At 44.9% G+C, this 21659-nt stretch overlaps 1 protein-coding gene across 2 annotated transcripts in view; it reads left to right on the top strand.

The window, feature by feature from the left end:
* LOC133107662 (disks large homolog 2-like) overlaps positions 1 to 21659 on the top strand; it is a 104470-nt gene that overhangs the window by 61086 nt on the left and 21725 nt on the right. For both annotated transcript variants that reach the window (XM_061216714.1, XM_061216713.1), the window contains 4 exons: positions 24 to 83; positions 1180 to 1335; positions 12737 to 12893; positions 15507 to 15609. In XM_061216714.1, coding sequence (XP_061072698.1) covers positions 24 to 83; positions 1180 to 1335; positions 12737 to 12893; positions 15507 to 15609 — 476 coding nt within the window. The remainder of the gene's footprint in view (positions 1 to 23; positions 84 to 1179; positions 1336 to 12736; positions 12894 to 15506; positions 15610 to 21659) is intronic.

Below are 21659 nucleotides of genomic sequence, written 5' to 3'. Positions count from 1 at the left end.
CTTTATTTCATTGGCCGTGTTAGAAACACCTCATTGGACGAAGGGGAGGGGCACCGGTTTGATTCGCAGCACTTCCAGTTAAGGTGAGAATGGAACCGGCAGGGACGGCCTGCCAAAGTCCTCATTCCGTCTCTCAAAAGTCTCCCGTTTTAAAAGGTCAACGCTTTGATCCACGAGGGGTGGAAAGAAAAACGCTTAATGAATGTGAATCCTCAGGGATTTGCTCTTTAAAGCAATTATGTTGAGAAACACTGTGTAATTTCTGTGAAATGGCACTGCATGTCAACGAAAGAAAACAATACATGACAAATCAAAATGTCTTTTTAAGGTTTAATTGAGGCTGCGATGCATTTCGACTGCGCTATGCCAGATATTTTCAAACTTTGCCTCTTTGTGTTCGCACCTGTCACCTTTAAGAATTCAGTCCAAGACTCCTATACTTTAGTTCTTTTTTTAAAGAGGAATGTTAACCAAGCCCTTTTGATAAAATCTAAACAATTTAATTGAAATAAGTTGAAAATCTGAAATTCATGTCGGTGGTTCGATCCCTGGTATAGCCATAATAATACCTGCACAGCTCTACGCCCCTTGAGCAAAGCTCTTAACTGTCTCCTGCTTGTCGGCTGACGCTTTTATCCAAGTAGCATATAATGTTAAGTAACATGTAATGTTACTTCTGTGCTACCATGTTAACCCCACGTTAAAAAACTGCAAATCTCACATTCTGGTCCTCTTGGTTGGCTCAATTGCACCAGGCAAGATCAATCGAGCTCTTAAAAGTACTTTCATCCAAAGCAATTACGTATTTGACCCAGGGTCTGGCATGAATAGTGCCAATATTTCTTCCTGAAATTGACTAAGTAAAAAAGAAGTAAGAATGCTGAAAACAAACATGACTGCATTTGCTCAGGAGGTCGGAGCTGTCTTCTGCCAGTTTAATGGCTGCCGGTTTGAACCCCCTGCCCTGGGTGTATCAAAGTGTCCCTGAGCAAGACGCCTAATCCCCAACTGGGGGCTGATTGGTGCTTTGCATGGCAGCTATTCGCCCTTGCTGTGTGAGTGTGTTGCTGAATGAGAGGCATTTGTTTGGTATAATGGTAAATTCCAGAATGACACGATGGTGTAATGGATGGCATGGTAACTGTACTAACGGCTCTCCTCTCTCTGATTGGTCCGTAGGCCACCAGAGCCCGTTTACAGCACTGTGAACAAACTGTGTGACCGAGCCCCCTCCCCCCGCCACTACTCCCCCCTCGAGTGTGACAAAAGCTTCCTGCACCCTGTCCCCTTCCCCCACTTCCACCTAGGCCTGCATCCTGATACTGAGCTCACCAGGTACTGACCCCCTGCTGTCTGTATGCACGCCCTCACTCACACTGCCCCCTGCTGTCTGTATGAACGCCCCCACACTGCCCTCTGCTGTCTGTACGCATGCCCCCACACTGACCCCACACAGCCCCCTGCTGTCTGTATGCACGCCCTCACACTGCCCTCTGCTGTCTGTACGCATGCCCCCACACTGACCCCACACCTCCCCCTGCTGTCTGTATGCACGCCCCCACACTGACCCCACACTGCCCCCTGCTGTCTGTACACACGCCCTCACTCACACCGCCCCCTGCTGTCTGCATGCACACCCCCACACTGCCCCCTGCTGTCTGTACGCACGCCCCCACACTGACCCCACACTGCCCCCTGCTGTCTGTACACACGCCCCCACACTGCCCCTGCTGTCTGTATGCACGCCCCCACACTGACCCCACACCGCCCTCTGCTGTCTGTACACACGCCCCCACACTGCCCCTGCTGTCTGTATGCATGCCCCCACACTGACCCCACACTGCCCCCTGCTGTCTGTACACACGCCCTCACTCACACCGCCCCCTGCTGTCTGCATGCACGTCCTCACTCACACTGCCCCTGCTGTCTGTATGCACGCCCCCACACTGACCCCACACCGCCCTCTGCTGTCTGTACACACGCCCCCACACTGCCCCTGCTGTCTGTATGCATGCCCCCACACTGACCCCACACTGCCCCCTGCTGTCTGTACACACGCCCTCACTCACACCGCCCCCTGCTGTCTGCATGCACGTCCTCACTCACACTGCCCCCTGCTGTCTGTACACACGCCCTCACTCACACCGCCCCCTGCTGTCTGCATGCACACCCCCACACTGCCCCCTGCTGTCTGTACACACGTCCCCACTCACACCGCCCCCTGCTGTCTGTATGCACGCCCCCACACTGACCCCACACTGCCCCCTGCTGTCTGTACACATGCCCCCACACTGCCCCTGCTGTCTGTATGCATGCCCCCACACTGACCCCACACCGCCCTCTGCTGTCTGTACGCATGCTGCCTCCTTCAGTGCTGTTCACTCTCTCTGTCTCTATCTGTGTATACTGTACTGTAAGTACTGGGTGTGCACAGGTATAGCACTCAATCACTACTACTTTGGATTGAAATGTTAACGCTGTGGGGATTTTTCTAAATGATACACAATGGCTTTTCACAATACGTATTCAACATGAGTTTACTCAGCAGTCCTTCTATTGGCACATTTGCCATGTAGGCCGAGTTTGATGTAATCATAGCTTTGGGTTAAATTGCAGGAAAGGGATGCACACCTTTTCCTTGTTGGGAATATTTTGGGAATATTTGGGGATTATTTTCGCCTAGTTTATCCATTTGGGTGCAGTGGTTGGGGGATGTATTTTCAGAACTACATTTTGTGAGATTGTCTCACAGCTAGGCTAACACTGGAGGAGGCAAGAACTATTCTCTGTTATGCTTATTCATTGCTGTAAGATTAATCAGATTTTCTGTACCTCATCAAACACAGACATTTGAGACGTTGAGTAATGAGATGTTGCTTTCTTAATTGGTTGCCATGGGAATCTAAAATATTTATATTCCAGAACAGCACTTTCTACAGAAGTAAAAAAATCTTCATTAGTTAGAGAAGAGACCGTGTGAGTCACACATTTTAAAGGGATAATTTGCTCTCTGGGTGATCATTTCAGTTTTAGTGTATTTTTTATTGGCTCAGACAGTTACATTTTGTTTGCAATTAAGGATATTTTACATATTTAGACATGGCTAACAACCGGCCAGCAAAGCAATAAAATACAATTTATGTACCTCCACACAGGGCGAATGAGACGTTATGCCTCCAAACTTTGTACATTTATATATTACCTGCCCATTTTTCAAAATCTACATATATTTTTAAAATAAAAATCTACCTGGGTAGATTTCTCATTTAAATGACTATTTTGTTCTTCTGCGCTATATGCCATCATTTATTTCAGTTTGTGCAGTGTTTGCTTACTTCAGCATTTTATTTTTGGCTTATTGATGCACTTTAAATTATGCAGACTATTGCTGTGGATATATATATATACATCTATATATATTAATGCAGCACCATCCGGAGATATACTGTAGACACTGCTCTGCAAGAACCTCATGTGGACTGGCTCTACTGCAAACATGAACTGTATTTACCTTTTCTCTGTAAATATTATCTATTCAATAGGATACAGGTTACGGGCAGGTTGTGAAATGTAGAAATGTAGTCACCCATTTATATTGTCGGTGCACTAAATCGGCCATACGCAAAATTACATCTGCCATATGTATCTTTCCAGCACTACCTGGGCATAAAATTGTCTGTTTAATGAAATTATAGCTCCACATAGCTGTGTTCGTGCTCATGAAATGTGCTTGCATACATTCACAAACATACAGTATATTACTGTAGCTGTGGATAATCTGCTAAAGCCGTAGGCAGCCTTGTTCCTGAATCCGACTGGACTAAGTGCACGTTGCTTTAATATCATGTTTGAGTCACTGGGCGAACAGGGCCTCAGCTTGCGTTTATATCCCAATGATTGCAGAGAGAATTCACCACTCTGAGCAAACACTTTTAGTGCACTTTAATAAAGAGACACACTGAACAGGAGTATCAAGGGCGGCAACATTAGCTGCCTTTCAGAATGGCTGCATGTCAAATGGCAATGTACGGTAACATAAATATCCTCATAAAATGGCAACATTGGAACTTAAATCCTGTGTTACAAATTTTTCTCTCAGCTGCTCTCATGAAAAGTATTTTTTTAATGCTTCATTTTATAACTTATTAATTTTCATTGGAACAATATTTGCAATGTTCTCATGTCAATGCTATGGAGTGTTCACACATCTACAGAGCACTCCGGTAAAGGTTTAAGCTCGTAAGATGTGGTTAAATGCAAAACTATATACAGTATACATTCACTGAGCACTGTTTTTTGTTTTTCGCGCCATTCTCTGCAAACGCTAGAGACTGTTGTGCGTGAAAATCCCTGGAGATTTCAGCAGTTTCTGAGATACTCAAACCACCCTGTCTTGCACCAACAATCATTCCATGGTCAAAGTCACTTAGATCACATTTCTTGCCCCTTCTGACATTTGGTCTGAAAAACAGCTGAAACTCTTGACCACGCGTGCGTGGATTGAGTTGCTGCCACATGACTGGCTGATTAAATACTTGCATTAACAAGCTGGTGGACAGGTATATCTATTAAAGTGCTCAGTGAGTGTATATCCTCTTCTCTAATGCCTGATCTCTAGATTTGATCTCAAAGGGGCATAGAAAAAAAATCTCGAGGTCAGTTTAAATTTCCTCTGAGTGCCGTATTCTGAATTGCGTGTTATGAATATCGATGCCGTATGATGTATTGCGCCGTGCCTACAGTTTCCCTTTACAAATTCACTGTCACTGTGAGGACATTCAAGTGCTATAGGCTGAAACTTGTACACATCGTCCGACATCCAATAAAGCTCCCTGTTGAAGGAGCATGTGTAATGTCTTAAGTGTTTGCGCTTTGCGTGAGAGTCAACAGTAGGACACGCTTCAGGAATGCTAAGTTGCTACCGAACCCCAGCGTCAGTCTTTTGTCTCTTTCGGTGTGAAAGCGTGGTCTCTGTGTGCGGGTGTCGAATGGTGAAGGGGTGAGTGAACTTCACAAAGACCTTCAGCCAAGGAACTGGGTCGTGTGAACCCCTGTCGTGTGAAATGTAGAAACCAACGCCGTTGTTCACCCGCAACTTTACACCTCAGCCCGCGGGTATCCGTCTTCAGCGTTATTCACGTCTGGGCCTTTTTGTTCTTCAAACGCTGCTTCAGTGGCAAAGCGGTCCACAGTTGGGTCGTGCATTTGTAGTGAGAGGGGTGAGGAAGAGATGAGACTCTCTCCTGCTGGACTGGGTTTGGGTCAGGTGCACAGGCTGCTTCACACTGATTTGAATCTATGCAGAGGAATTGTGTTCGACAATCAAGCAGAGTGAAAGTGTTGTGGTTGGATCTATACGGTCTATGGATTGAATAGGATTGGGAGACAATAGTCTCCAAATGCAGATGGCACTAGAATTAAGTCTAGACCTTTTGCTAGCTCTTTTATGCATGAATTAACAATGAAACTTAACACACCTGTCCAAGAAACATTTAAACAGCCAATTGCCCAGTTACTTTTTTTCCCATAAAATTGGGAGGACTATGAATACAATATACTGTTTGTTTTATTTCAACTGTTGCTGGAGTACAACACTGTCACTGTCCAAATACTTACGGACTGCACTGAGCGCTGCCTGAGAAGATAGCCTTTAGAGGCGTTGTTTGTCAAAAATGAATTGTCAGGGAAGTGAAGAGAGTAGTTATTAAAAGTTGAATTATAACATTTCATTTTGGAAGAGCTCGCCTAGCTTCAGGAGATGGAGTCTGCTCACCGAAGGCGATATCCTGTTGTTTTGTTGCTGTTTGAGCAGGATGAATTGCGGGGTAGTCGTGCGGTGGATGCCGTTTCATAATCAGCACTAACCGCTAGGCTAGCTTATCCGAGCCGGCATGGAGGGCTTGCGTCAGTGGCTGTAGAGTAGCAGTTAGGAGTGGGAGCTGAAGTGGGTTGTTTACACAGCGAATGCACAAGCCGTACCTTTTATTTTTCCCCTCGAGTGGATTTTCATTCTCTTCCGTCACCACCCACTCCTGCCAGCCCTACACGGTGTCCGTGTGGCTGCAAATTAAACTGGCTTTACGCTTTATGATAAATTGACACCATCTGAGCTACCTAGGGCTCTAAGTAGGCACAGACGTGCTCAAAACAGTACAAAGTGTGGCCAAAAATCCGGTTATATTGTTTGAGGGCGGTGTAGGTGCAATTGTATCGAACGTACAAATCCTGAACAAAAAGACATAGCCCTAATTTGCGTCATCGTAATTTGTGTAGGGTTGTGGAGACAATGTGATGTGGCATGAATGAAGCGTAATTTCAACACAACCTTAACCGCAGGGGGTTCATAACAAACTGATAAAACACATAGGATGGTTTTAAATTCTAATTTAAAAACATGTTAATCAAACCGTATGCCTTTTTGACAACTAAAACGGAATATTTTACAATTAATTGGTACTTTGGAGTCTAACTAATTCATCTCAGTTTGAGACTCCAGTCCCATAGCTGTCACTGCTCCTTGCAGAATTGGTAGGCCCCATTTGCTCTTTAATTAACATCGTATCACTTCTTGGCATGTTGGGGCCAGCCTAGAGCCTAGTGTGGCAGTCTTTAGCCTAGTGGCTAAGGTGCTTGACTGGGACCTGGAAGGTTTGTAGTTCAAGACCCAGTGTAGCCACAATAAGATCAGTGAAGCTGTTGGGCCCTTGAGTAAGGCCCTGTAAGATGCCTTGGATAATAGCGTCAGATAAATAAGTGTAATTTACATGTTGCTGTGCTATAACAGGATGTGCCAGCTCCCTCCCATATGAAGGTTTGTAAAAATCATATATTGTTGAGTATGTTTCACTAAATGAAACAGAGAAAACATTTATTTTGATTAAGAATGATTATGGCCCCTTTTAGTGACATATAGAATTGTGAAGTGCATTATATATGTGATAAAAACTAGTAAGAATGATAAATGACAATTCTATTTAATATTTTATGTATACTCCATATGTGATTCTTGTAAATTTTTTTGAAACCTTTTATGCGTGGGCTGCATAAGGTGACGTCCAGGTGATCCAGTCGGGTCATTAGCAGGCTTTTCCGCAGGACCAGTGGGCTGCCCCCATTTCGAAAAGGGCGGGGTCATTACACACATGGAAAGCTGAAGACCAATTTCAACCTTTATTTCACACGTCTGCATCCCCATTAGTGGGGGGAACTTCGCCCCATCAGCCTGTCTGACCCCACAGGGTCCTAGTGGGCAGGGGCTGAGAGTGGGCGAGAGATAGTGAGTGTGTGTGTGTGTGTGTGAGAGAGAGAGAGAGAGAGTGAGAGAGAGAGTGTGTGTGTATGTGTGTGTTTGTGTTAGAGAGAGAGAGAGAGGGAGAGCAGGAGAGAGAGTGAGTGTGTGTGTGAGAGAGAGACAGAGAGAGAGAGTGAGTGTGTGTGTGTGTGTGTGTGTGAGAGAGAGAGAGAGAGAGAGAGAGAGAGTGAGTATGTGTGTGTGTTTGTGTTAGTAAGAGAGAGAGAGATAGGGAGAGCAGGAGAGAGAGTGAGTGTGTGTGTGTGAGAGAGAGAGTGTGTGTTTGTGTTAGAGAGAGAAAGAGAGAAGAGACAGAGAGAGAGCAGGAGAGAGAGTGAGTGTGTGTGAGTGAGAGAGAGAAGAGAGAGAGATAGAGAGAGTGAGGGAGAGAGAGAGAGAGAAAGAGAGAGAGAGTGTGTGAGAGAGAGTGCGTGTGTATATGTGTGTTTGTGTTAGAGAGAGAGAGAAGAGAGAAAGAGAGAGAGAGTGTGTGTGTGTGTGAGAGAGAGTGTGTGTGTTTGTGTTAGAGAGAGAAGAGAGAGAGAGGGAGAGAGAGTGAGTGAGTGTTTGTGAGTGAGAGAGAAAAGAGAGAGAAAGAGAGAGAGAGTGAGGGAGAGAGAGAGAAAGAGAGAGTTTGTGTGTGTGTGAGAGAGAGAGTGTATGTGTGTTTGTGTTAGAGAGAGAGAAAGAGAGAGAGAGAGGGAGAGAGAGTGTGTGTGTGAGAGAGAGTGTGTATATGTGTGTTTGTGTTAGAGAGAGAGAAGAGAGAGAGAGAGAGAGAGAGGGAGAGAGAGAGAGAGAGAGAGAGAGAGAGAGAGAGAGAGAGAATGGTCGTCAGAGCTCTAATTAACATCCTGCCACTTTCAGGGTGCTATCATTGCTTCTTTTTTTTATCGTGACACAAACTTTACTAAGATTCTGGTTAAACTTTAAAATTCAAGGAAATGGTATTCATTCTGCCTTCTTAATTATCAGAGATCTTGTCCTGTAATGGATAGTGTTGTATAATGTAGTGCAGTGGGCACAGGACGTTTGGGTGATGTAGAGCAGTGTAGTGGATAGCATTGTGGGTAGTGTTGTGTAGTTCTGAAAGTGTAATGTTGTGTAGGGAAATAGGTAATGTACTGTAGTTGGGTAGTGCATCACAATGTGCAGTGGGCTAGTTTATTATAAATAGGTAATGTGCTGATGGTGGTGTAGTGGGAAATGTAGTCCAGTACAATGCAGTATCACATATTTTATTTTATTTAGGCTTTATTTATCCATGAATACCATAATTATTCAATAAAATATATTTTTCAAAGGGCATATTTGACATAAGACAAAGTTTTGGCAAGTTTAGCTACAAATATTAAATGGGGAATGAGGCTACCAGTCATTAATTACATGTTTAAAAGCAGCAGTTGAAAGGAATTTGTCACGATTAAGATTTTCTTCAGATTCTTACAATTAGAAGAAGCCCAGCTTTCCAAATTCAGTAAGGGAAAGAGACTTTAAAAAGTATCACATGCTTTGAGTGGAGATGCTTAAATTTGAATTCACTGCAAAAACAGCGTGTCCTAGCAAACATTTTAAGTCTTAGCATAAGACTTCTCTCTCAGGTAGAAGACATTGGTTTGTTTTAATTTACTAGTTGCTTAACAAGTAAAATTTTGGCAAATCCTGAATTGTGTCAAATTGTCTCACTTTATTGGCAATCTTTTTGTCTTACTGAGCAAAAAAGTACAATTTTAAGTCTAAATATATGACAATAATAATTTTACTTGACTGAATTTTTGCAGTGTTGATGAGTATAGACCAGTGGATCAATCTGTGCAGGTCTTAAGAAGTCAAACCAGACCATTTACTCTATATGAGACAGTGATGAGTCTCCTTTTAATCACCTTTTGATAATGTAACGTAGAGGGTAATGTGCAGTTTAATGTAGTGCGGTGGTGTGTATGTGTGTGCGTGAGTGTGTGTGTGTGTGTCTGTGTGTGTGTGTGTCAGTGTGTGAGTGTGTGTGTGTGTGTGTGTATATGCACTTGTGGATTCAGTACCCTGATAGCTTAATGACTTTGCTGACTTCAGAGAGCAAGCGATTATACCAATTCTTTGTATTGACGCAGTGCATTTCATAATTATACTGTTAAATTCAGTAATTTCTTTGTGGAATTACATGTACTGACGGTGCATTCTCGATTGAGTATTTTCTCAGTGGAATGAGTTAAGTAATAGAAAGAAATAAAAATATTTTGACAAACTGACGTTCCAAAAATGTCTTTGATATTGTCTGTGCTGTTAGGGCAAAATTATATAACCATTGTTATATTTATAAGCAGCATCACAAGGGGAAAAAACCCTTTAATGTATTTTCATGACATTATTTATTTTTTGACGCTTACAACTCAGAATGGATCACGGAGAAGTAAACACTAACTGACCTCAGAGAAATGAAAGCCAGGGACTCTGGCGTCTGTTAGGAATCTGTGTGTGTGAGTGTGTGTGTGTGTGTGTGTGTGTGTGTGTGTGTGTGTTTGAGTGTGTGTGTGTGTGTGTGTGTGTGTGTGTGTGTGTGTGAGTGTGTGTATTTATGTGTGTGTGTGTGTGTGTGTGTGTGTGAGTGTGTATTTATGTGAGTGTGTGAGTGTGTGTGTGTGTGTGTGTGTGAAAGTGTGAGTGTGTGTATGAAAGCCGGGGACTCTGTAATGGTGTCCATTAGGAATCTGGGGCACTGGGGTTATTCAGATTGGGCCTCTCATGGGTGTGATGTTTTCACATTAAGTGAATTTTTTTCCCCTGATTTCCCATTAGGCGTCATGATTCTTTTTTAAAATAATTTACTTCCGATTTTTCCATATTTATCCCAATTGTACCCTATCTATACCAATGACCCATCTAGGATACCGCCCGTACATACCACCACGTCCCCCATATGAATGTATGTAACGATCCGGAGAGCGACACGCCTTCTCCAAACCGCGTTGTCTCCAACCATGACCGCGACTCCGAGGCGATCGGGGCTGTTGTTGTATGCGCCTAGCCTCCCCCTCAGAGCAGCGAGCCAATTATGGCACTCCACGTGAGTCCACCAAACTCAGCCTTTGGCAGGACCGGGAATCGAACCCTAGTCCTCGGTGTGCGACTGCAACCAACTGAACTGCAACAGCAAGGCTTGCTGCATCTTAGCCCGATCGTTGCGGAACTGAAAAGACTTATGGAAGCGATATAATGGTACAGCCGTGGGCGATATTTAAGCATACTCAGTCTCCTCTTTAGTTTGGCCGGATGTGGCCTTCCTCTGGACCTTGACAGATAAAGACAGCCCGTCAGCCTATCAGTGGCCTGCAGATGGTAAAAGGGGTGGGGCAGGAGGGTAGAGTGAGCCAATGGTATGTGAGGGAGGAGTTGGGGTTCAACTACATGATCCACTCCCCCGCCAACTGTAACTACCGTACCAGTAACTAACGTGTGTCGGTGCTAAGCTATGTTTCAACGTCATAGCATTGTATCCAATAAGAAGTGGATACATCACAATGGTGATGTATTCTGGCTGTGCAGTTACGCTGGATCTTTCCAACGGGTCGGGTGGGGTCTTTGTGAACTGGATGGACCGGGGCAAGCCAGTGATTAATGGGCCCCAGTCAAAGAGATCGGTCTCAGTGTAAAGAATCCCCACCTCCACCTCTGTGTCTCTCTATCACTCCATACATCCATCCATCCATCCGTTATGTAACCCGCTTATTCCTGTCACACTCAAAGGGGCCGCTGGAGCCTATCCCAGCATGCATTAGGCGAGCGGCAGGAATGCACCCTGGACAGGTCGCCTATCCATCACAGGTCTATCTCTCCGTATCTTTCTTTTTTCCCTTTCCCTCTCTCTCTTACTCTCTCACGCGCTCTTTCTTTCTCACTTTTTTTTCTGTCATTATCTTTCTTTTTCTCTCTCTCTCTGCAACCTGACAGCTTTTCAAACTGCCATAAATCAAACACCATGACTTCCCATTAACCTTCAGGATCCGGGGAGAGTGGCAGGTTTCGGCTGGGCGGAGCCAGGCCTCTCCAATGGAGCTGACAGGTTATATTTTGTGGGTTAAACGAGGCTATGCAGGGTTCTACAGAAACCGTTCGGAGCCAAACAGTGCCTCGTTCCCTCCCCTTAACCAATCACAAGCGCTTGCTGTCCATCTGGTTTTGATGACAGATGACAGAGTTTGAAGGATGGATAATGCACTTTGTTGTACGTCGCTCTGGATAAGAGCGTCTGCCAAATGCCAATAATGTAATGTAATAATAGTGGACCAGTGATGTTTGAATGTCCACTCAGCATGGGAATGTAGGCCACAAGTAGAGGGAGTGTGTTTCCTCTGGTTTTTTCCCTCCACTAATTATTTCTAGATCTTTCCTTGCCTGCCAGTGTAAGCTCAGAAGATGAAGTGCTTGACACTGTACACTGGCAATACCACATTGTGAGTGTGCATTACTTATTAGTATTAGCTAATGGGCGGGCTAATAGCATTAGTCTACTATTGTCTGACCACTTGCACAAGGAATTCAGTGGTTTATGTCTGTTCCAAAAACACCATTATGTCTTATCTTGTAAGTGGTAATATCTTGAGCGGGGAGCTAGCAAACACTAATTTTAATAATGGCATTTATAAATGTGTCAGATTCTTGTGTGTTAATTAGTAGTGTAATGCAGTGTAGCTCCTTTAAAGCTTGTCAATATTTATTTCAGAATTATACCACCATCTACTGGTGAAATACTCCATATACAACATTTGAATTTTGGTAGGAAGTACAAAATCTGATTCAAATGCATTGTAATTTCAGTTTACTTGTGTAAGTGTTTGCTCAAAATGTTCTTATTTTGTTACACACAATATCCTTTGAATCATTAATAAAGCACGCTACTTTACACATGTTGAATAATACAGCTTCTGTCAATAACTGTATTACAGCATTTTTTTGTGCATAGTTATCGAGGGAGCCAATAATTCTGGAGCCGACTGTATGATATTTGGTTCTTGCAGTGTAAAGGTTGTGGCAAGCTTACTTATCCATAAGGGCTGTGGTATATTCTCCATATTTGTATTGAGGTTTATTTTTCATAAAGTGGGTGCAGTCTCATTTACATAAGAGGGCGTGGTACATATTCCATATTAGGAAAGAGGTTAATTTGTGACTAAGCGGGCGTGGTTTCGTCTACATAAGGCGTGTCCTCTCTCTCCTGGAGCGGACGCGGTGACAGACGCTAAACTCAGCCGCTTGACTCCCCGTCTGTGGAGTAGCGCAGCGGGAACTAGGACGCGTGCGGCTCTAAAGTAGAGCAGAGCCCAGTTGGGTTGCCGGCGCGAGGACGGCGTGTGCTCTTCTCCTTCCCCGCTCCCGGTCGGGACAGCAAGCCGAGATGCTCAGCCCCACGGACACGTCCGATTACATGTTCTACCTGAACTATCTGTACAGGGAGCCGCGGAAGATGGTCCTGCACAAGGGCTCCACTGGCCTGGGCTTCAACATCGTGGGCGGGGAGGACGGCGAGGGCATCTTCGTCTCCTTCATCCTGGCGGGGGGGCCCGCTGACCTGAGCGGGGAGCTGAGGAGAGGCGACCAGATCCTGTCTGTGAGTCCCCCCGTGCCCCGCGTATACACAGCCTGCATACACACCCTGCGTATACACCCTGCATACACACAGCCTGTGTACACACACCCTGCGTACACACACCCTGCAAACACACACCCTGCGTACACACCCTGCGTACACACAGCCTGCACACACACACCCTCCGTACACACCCTGCAAACACATAGCCTGCAAACACACACGCTGCATACCCCTCCACACACCCTGCAAACACACAGCCTACATACACACAGCCTGCACACCCCACCACACACCCTGCAAACACACACCCTGCAAACACACACCCCGCAAACACACAGCCTACATACACACAGCCTGCACACCCCACCACACACCCTGCAAACACACAGCCTGCAAACACACAGCCTGTGTACACACACCCTGCAAACACACACCCTGCATACACACAGCCTGCGTACCTACCGTACACACTACTTTAATATATGCACCTAGACATACAACACATTCACTAGCTCCTTCAACACATAACAAATACAGTCCTTCTTCAACGCTAATATACAGTACTCCTTCAACACAAACACATTCAGTACTCCAACACAAACAAACACAGTGTTCCATAAACACAAACACACACAGTGCTTCTTCAACTCAAACATACACAGTGCTTCTTCAACACAAACACACACAGTGCTTCTTCAACACAAACACACACAGTGCTTCTTTAACACAAACATACACAGTGCTTCTTCAACACAAACACACACAGTGCTTCTTCAACACAAACACACACAGTGCTTCTTTAACACAAACATACACATTGCTTCTTCAACACAAACACACACAGTGCTTCTTCAACACAAACATACATATTGCTTCTTTAACACAAACATACACAGTGCTTCTTCAACACAAACACACACAGTGCTTCTTCAACACAAACACACACAGAATGTAGATGCATCCTGCTCTCTTCATCTCATGCTTTCTGGTTTGGGTTTGTTGTTTGAGTTTTTGAAGTTCTGTCATTTCTGTTTTTCTACAATGTCTCAGTAAAATGGGTTTTCAATCTCTCACTTGCTCTCTGTCTCACACTTTCTATCTCCCTCTCTCTCACACACAGATTCACAGTAAGATGCAAATTGATACATTATAGCCTTTTTCACATTACCTGATAGAGACCTTTATTTGACCAGGAAGAGGCCAGTTGAGAGCGAAAATGGCGCCCGGAGAATACAACAATATAACAAATGCGCAACAATACAGGAAAATATTACAGAAATAGAGAAAAGGATACAAATGTTGGAAACCGTTCGTCATCATTGTCGCACGCACTGAAGAAACAAACGAGCCAGTTTCCAGATGCAAAAGAATAACCTACATTCCGATCGCTGTGATCGATGCAGAGCCTGGACCAGCCACTAGATGGCGGTGCCACACCGTTACACGAGAAAGGCCGGCCTGTCCTTGTACTGTCAGTCTCATTGAGAGATGGGAGCCATCCAGGCATATTGAACGCTTTGTTTCGTTCACGCTCCTTCTTCCCCTAAGCTGCATTGTGCTTTTGATCATTAATTCATAACATCCCCTTCTCCCCGGGCCCTGTCTGTTCGAAATTCCACCCCCCGCTGACACCCAGCTCTGATTAAAACCTTGAATCAAAGCGTGGGTCGCTGCAGTTACGGTGTGTTGCCGGGGGGACCGGCAGAGATGGCGATTATGAGTGATGGTGGGGAGGGGGGCATCTCTCTGGCCTCATTCTGTGTCTAATTATAACCACCGTGGTGGATGGGGGGGGGGGGTGTCCGTTCACCTCTCCCAAACGCACTCAGGCACACGGCTGCCAGGTACGTACTGTTCCCACTCACAGACTGCTGCCCCACGCTGTACCCACTCTGTCCTGCCTTACCTGGACACAAAACAATGCCTGATACACAATGCATTGCTTTGGTTTGTTCTCATCAGTTTAATGTAAAGGGTTTGAGTTTTTATCTATGAGGACACTTCTAGCACTTTCTACTGTACCCTCTAGGGTCTTGTCCCTGGTTATGGGAATGCACTTTGCTGTTGTACGTCGCTCTGGATAAGAGTGCCTGCCAAGTGCCTGTAATGTATTGTACATTTCTGGCTGAATGACTTTGATGTCAATTTGAAAGAGGTTTTTCCTTTACATGTAAATTGATTTGTTTAGTTTGTCCTGGTTGTGTTTTCACTTATTAGGGTGGTCCTTTCACTGGTTTGACCTGATGGTATAATGATAGGCTTTTCAATTGCTTGTTTGCTTGTGAAAGGCCTGGTTGAGTGTTCAGCATGTCCTTTTAAGGGCATCTGGACCTCTCTCTCACTCTCATTCTCTCTTTCTCTCTCTCTCGCTCTCACATTTGATTTCAGATTTTTTTGTATGTAAGTGCTGTATTGTATTTGTTTTGCCAACACATGGCAAGGTACATATGAAACATCAGATAACAAAGAGCCAAAACAGAACAATGCAATCTCTCTCATGCTCTCTCTCCCTCTCTCCTGCACTCTCTCAGCCCCGCTTGTATTAGTGGGCATTAAATGAAGCTATGCTGTACTGTATGTGTGCAGGGGGTATGTACAGTCTAAGCTCTGTGTGTGTGTGGCTCTGCGCAGGTAAACGGCATCGACCTGCGGGGTGCTACACATGAGCAGGCTGCCGCCGCCCTCAAAGGAGCGGGCCAGACCGTGAGCATCTTCGCCCAGTACCGCCCGGAAGGTAGGTGTCTCCCCGGAAAGCGGGCACGCCATTATTCTCCGCTAAATAGTTTAATACAGCACCGAGAGCTAGCCGTTTCTGTTAAAATGGAAGTAGAAATCGTGGTTTTCTAACCCACAGAAAATCAATACGCTCAATTGGTTTTTTTACAAAATAGCTGCCTCCATCTCAGTTTGTCATTCGCCATTTTGGGTACGTTACCTTGTCTTCCGCTGGCAGCTGTGACCTGTTTGCAGCAGAGACCGACATTGAGTTACTTTATTCAGTTTGTTTTTACAGGGACAGTGCACGTTGATTAACATTTCTGTAAATCTTCCTGTTTAGCCAACATGGTTCATGTTCAACATCTGTAAATACAACACCCTGCTGTAAAATCCAGCTATGACTAGCTTAATATGACCAGCTACTGGCAGTGTCAAAACATGGCATGAGCTGATCTGAACTACTCAACCAGCTAGCAGCTGTTTCAGAACCTAGCTTGGGCTGGTCAAACCATGTTGAGTATGGTGCTGGTCTGAACTGCTCGACCAGCTAGCAGCTGTTTCAGAACCTAGTCTTTTTCAGCTGAACGGATCAGATAGTCTTCTTTCGGCAGCATCGACGCAGGTTGTCAGTGCCTCCTGAGGAAGACTGCGGTCGAAATGCTTCAAAATGGATCGCAGCTTTCTCACCTACAGAGAATCAATACGCTCCATTGGTGCGTTTCCAAAATGGCTACCTCCGTCTTTGTTTATTATTCACCCTTTGGGTACATTTGTTTGTAGTTCACTGCCAGTTTTCAAAATGCTTCAAGATGAATCTGAGCTTTTTTGCTGACAGAAAAATCAATAAACTCAATTGGTGCATCCCAAAATGGCTGCCTCCTTCTTCGTTTATTATTCACCCTTTTGGGTACATTTGTTTGTAGTCCACTGCCAGTTTTTTAACACTGAATTTCTGATCAAACTCAGTAAAACTGAGTTGCTTCTGACAGAGGGCTGAGTCCTTTCTCAGGTTTTCGTTTGCTTTCAGAGGAGATCACTCAAGGACTTGGATCTGTACTTTCCTCTAGGGTCTTCAACTCACTTGTCCCTGGTTCTGATTGGCCCTTAATTGTACATCTGCTAAATGACTGTATTGTAATGAGATATTTGGAGGTGTGAGTGTTCTTGTCTGCAGTAGCATTGAGTATGTGTGTGTGTGTGAGGGTGTCATTGAATGACCTGTAGGAATGTGGGGCCTGGAGTTGCTCTGGATAAGCGTCAAAGAAGCTGATGTAAAGATAATGCATCTTGTAGAATTATTTTGTTTTGCTGTGACATTATGGATCTGTAAGGACAGTGCGACTTGGACAAGACTGGGATGAATCATGGTTTGGGTTGGGGTCACAGAAATGTGGAGGGATTGTCTGTCACTTCTAAGCATGAAGCATTGGTGCTAGCTGTCTGTCAACATGTGTAGGTGTTTGACCAACCCGGTAATGACGTAATATAACAAAACATAATGACATGAACAGTATCTATAGCCATATCAAGCCTGGTATTGAAAACCTCCACTACGTGTCCTGGGAAGCTGGACCCACAGTGACCACTGTCTCTGTAAAAAAAGACCTCCTAAAATCTTTGCCGAATCTATGCTAATTTAGGCTAATGCTAACGTATGCTCATTTCCATGTATACCTGCTCGTTCTGCTAACTGAACTAAACCTGAAGAATCTCCTGTGGTTCACATTGTTAACATGAGTTTTAAAGCATCTCTGGGGCGTGTAGGGACGCCGGTACTGATAACTGCTCTCTCTTTTCACCCGTCAGAGCTTGCTTTGTGCTGCCAGAGACGGGACGCGGCATCTGCACCAGGTTCGTGAGACCCACACCTGGGTCCCAGTTCTGATTCAGCCCCAGTTCTGATTCAGCCCACACCCGGGTCCCTGTTCTGATTCAGCCCACACCCGGGTCCCTGTTCTGATTCAGCCCCAGTTCTGATTCAGCCCACACCCGGGTCCCAGTTCTGATTCAGCCCCAGTTCTGATTCAGCCCACACCCGGGTCCCTGTTCTGATTCAGCCCACACCCGGGTCCCAGTTCTGATTCAGCCCCAGTTCTGATTCAGCCCACACCCGGGTCCCTGTTCTGATTCAGCCCACACCCGGGTCCCAGTTCTGATTCAGCCCACACCCGGGTCCCTGTTCTGATTCAGCCTGCACCCGGGTCCTAGTTCTGATTCAGCCTGCACCCGGGTCCCAGTTCTGATTCAGCCCCAGTTCTGATTCAGCCCACACCCGGGTCCCTGTTCTGATTCAGCCTGCACCCGGGTCCTAGTTCTGATTCAGCCCCAGTTCTGATTCAGCCCACACCCGGGTCCCTGTTCTGATTCAGCCCACACCCGGGTCCCTGTTCTGATTCAGCCCACACCCGGGTCCCTGTTCTGATTCAGCCCACACCCGGGTCCCTGTTCTGATTCAGCCCACACCCGGGTCCCTGTTCTGATTCAGCCTGCACCCGGGTCCTAGTTCTGATTCAGCCTGCGCCTGGGTCCTAGTTCTGATTCAGCCGGCACAGAGGGCGTTTAACACTAGAAAGGCTGGCGTATTTTACTACCTACAGTAGAACCACCGAGGGAGTCAGGCTTGCCCAGCATTACAGCACTGAGTTCTGCCCCCACAGCAGCCTAATTTCATGAGAAAGCCAATATTGCAAATCTATTTTCTTGAAATAGCCTAAAGGACACAAGTGAATCCATTTCAATGTTTTCAACGTCCTCAGTTACCCATCCCACCCTAAATTCTTTACCTACCGTTGTGCTTGATTAAACAATTCGCTGCAAAGCATCAATCATTCAACAGTGTGTTTCTGGAGTAGAGCGAAATATTCACACCTGGGTAGCAGTACCTGTTTCCTACTGGCTGATAGGGGATTTTTGTGAAGAAGCTGGCACAAAATGGCTGTATTTATCTTAAATGAGTCATATTTTTTGGCATTTTAAAGTCCAAGGGCTTGATGGCATCAGCTCGGGTGTTTTCTAGTGTTAAATGGCATTTAGAACAGTATCTATACTCTCCCATATCACTGAACCTACTTTTTCTGGGTTTATTTGAGCTTCAATGGAGTCTGTAGGCAGGGGTGTCGCTAGGAAATCTGGGCCAACCTGAAAGAATATTTTTCTGGGCCCCGCTTTATAAAATTAAATTGTCACCACCTTTCACCTCACGAGTGAAGGCCCAGTCCACTGGGGTTGGGCAATCTAGGCCCTCATCCAACGGGAAGCTCCCGTGAGATAGACTGATAGCTGATTGGTTCAATCCGCTGGTGGAGGCATGGATTGGCCAGGGTTTCTCCTGGATGTAATTGTTTTCTGAGAACACAGATTACTGTAAGGCTGTGCAGGCATCCCCACAGTGATGGTAAACATGGTATACACACATTGTATACACACAGAGACAGTTATTGTTGATTACCGGTGGTACAATGATGCATGTCTGCCTGTTCTATAGCACGTATGTTGCGTATTTAGCAATTCATAGCACTCTGAGTTCAGATGGCATCGATGGTATGCGGTAATGACAATGGCAACATACAATTAAAGGTTAAGCGGCAGGCTACAATGACGACTATACAATTGAATCCACATAGTTATTGTTTGCTCTCCTTGTTCCCAAGCACTTTCCTGATGTTGATTACTTCATTGTTAATGTTCTTTAGGGATAAACATGGGATTGCATGTCTGACATGGCTATAGTTATGATAGCTACATAGTAGTATATCGTCTTTTCTTGAATGTGTTGCCTGTAGTCTGTACAGTGATTGTTATCTGAAGTTGGTAATAAGATGAGTATGTCATACTCCCTTAGTTTGTGGAAGATAAGGCTCTGAATTTCAGCTGTGTGTTCAGCTGGGGGGGCCATACAATAAGACCATCCTGATATAATACACTCACTGAAACACAACTCCCCTCTACACCTCCATGCCTGCCCACGTACACAGTAATGCTCAACTCACGTTAAGCTCATCCTAATTCACCCCTACATCCTCACTCTCTGAAACCATGTGACTTTCCAGAACATTCAGCATGCATTTCATTCCACATCCTCCGGGTGTCACTGCTGGCAATTTTAACACGGGGTGGTTCGATCCCGGATGCTGACTGGCAGAGATTCCCTTCAGTAACAGTTAGTCAAACAGTCTGTTTGTAAACAGGATCACTCCGCGCACAAACCCTTACTTACAAAATAAATTACAAAAGAAATAATACAGTGTCGTCAAGTAATTGTTTCTGTATGTTGTGCCCGTTTTATGAAAGACATCCAGCACTCGAGGCTGTGCTGTATCGTGAATTCATTACATTAATGGCTTTTGGCAGACGCTCTTATCCAGAGCGACATACAGTTGACTAGACTAAGCAGGAGACAGTCCTCCCCCTGAGGAATTTAGGGTTAAGGGCCTTGCTCAAGAGCCCGACGGCTGTGCGGATCTTATTGTGGCTACACTGGGATTCGAACCCCCAACCTTGCCTGTCCCAGTCATTTACCTTAACCACTACGCTACAGGCCACCCCACCCCCCATGCCTACCGAGTGCATTCACAATACAGCACGGCCTCTCAGGTCCTATTGCTTAACTCGCTCTAATTGCAGTACTCATGGCTAAGCAATCAAAGGAGTATGGCAGTTATACAGTTTAATTTCAGGGTGACTGAAGTGCTAGTTGTTATGAGGGTACGCATTCCTAAACCAGACACGTCTGACCTTATCAGAACAGGGCTGGCATAGGTGCTGGATTCTGTTCAAGCCTGGAACGGAAGTGTCTGATTCCACTCATGAAAATTATAATTAAATATGATTAGTTCAATCAGTGGTATTCACACAGGGCCTCCTGGGATTAGATGTGTGTGATAATAGAATCGTTCATTGGGATTCTTCATGTGGTAGAACGCGCTGACTGCTTAGCAAGTGGCTTCAGTTATGTAAGTCCTCTACTAATCTTGTTTACAACGCTGTGACATTTTTGGGTTGGAGATGATATGAATGCAGGTTGGTTCAGCGTACCTGTTGCTGTACAGTACCTGTTCTTCAGACCTGTTCAAAATGTATTATTCTTTTCAAGAAAAATAAACACTTAACTGGATACTGACACAGCAACGTGAATGTGCAGTTCCTTGACTCAACATTTTATTAATAGTTTATTAAGAAGCCACATTATTGCCAAAATAATGTGACCATGTGAAATGCATTGGTTATAGAATAGGACTATGTGACTGTTGAAGTTGACATCACGTATTGTACTGTATACAAAAATGCTAATAATCAGGTTCTGTGAATATAAATTACATATTAGTCACATTCCCCCAACTTCTTAGGATGCAGCAGAAACTCTATCTGTTCTAACGCTGAATGTGGATGCTCTGGAGAACCTGAATCTAACCTGTTATGGAGACTTGTTATTGGTCTTTAAGTGAGTAGGGCCATTTGCGTAGTCTCTTATGTCCCACGGTCTGTTGATGTCTTCCTCGAACCAAGGCCATTAGTGTTACAGAGGTCAGAGAAACAGGAAACACTATGTTTGTGGATATCTCCATCTCCATCTCTTTCGAGAGAGAGAGAGAGAGAGAGAGAGAGTCAGACCGAAAGTGTGATTAGTTTCCCTGGCTGGGGACAGTTACGTGTAGTTCAGCATGTTAGTGGTGACTGTTGTTTTATTGTGCTGGTATGGTTGGAAATGTACTCTACAGCTGTTACAGTATGTGATGTTTCTGGGGCGACGCTGCTTAAAGAACATTCCCTGCTCACCTTGTGCCTTGAATACTACTGTCTTCTCAAGTTCGGTCCTGGTGGACCACAGTGTATGCTGGTTTTTATACCAGAATTTTTCTTAATGATGCTTTTCAAAGGTTTACGCTTTCAAGGGATTATTTACCCTCTTAAGCCACATTATGCCAGAAATAGCTATACATGCAGTGGATAATACAAATACCATATTCACATTGTGCTATTGTAAATGATTACATAGCAAGAGGCACAGTTAAAATGAAATTATCATTGAATCATCCAAATCATGCCAACCCTTGGAATCACTTTGTT

The sequence above is a fragment of the Conger conger genome, chromosome 13 (assembly GCF_963514075.1).
Source record: "Conger conger chromosome 13, fConCon1.1, whole genome shotgun sequence".
Classification (NCBI taxonomy): Eukaryota; Metazoa; Chordata; class Actinopteri; order Anguilliformes; family Congridae; genus Conger; species Conger conger.
Note: the sequence above shows the minus strand (reverse complement) of the source record. Positions and strands in the feature narration are given on the sequence as shown.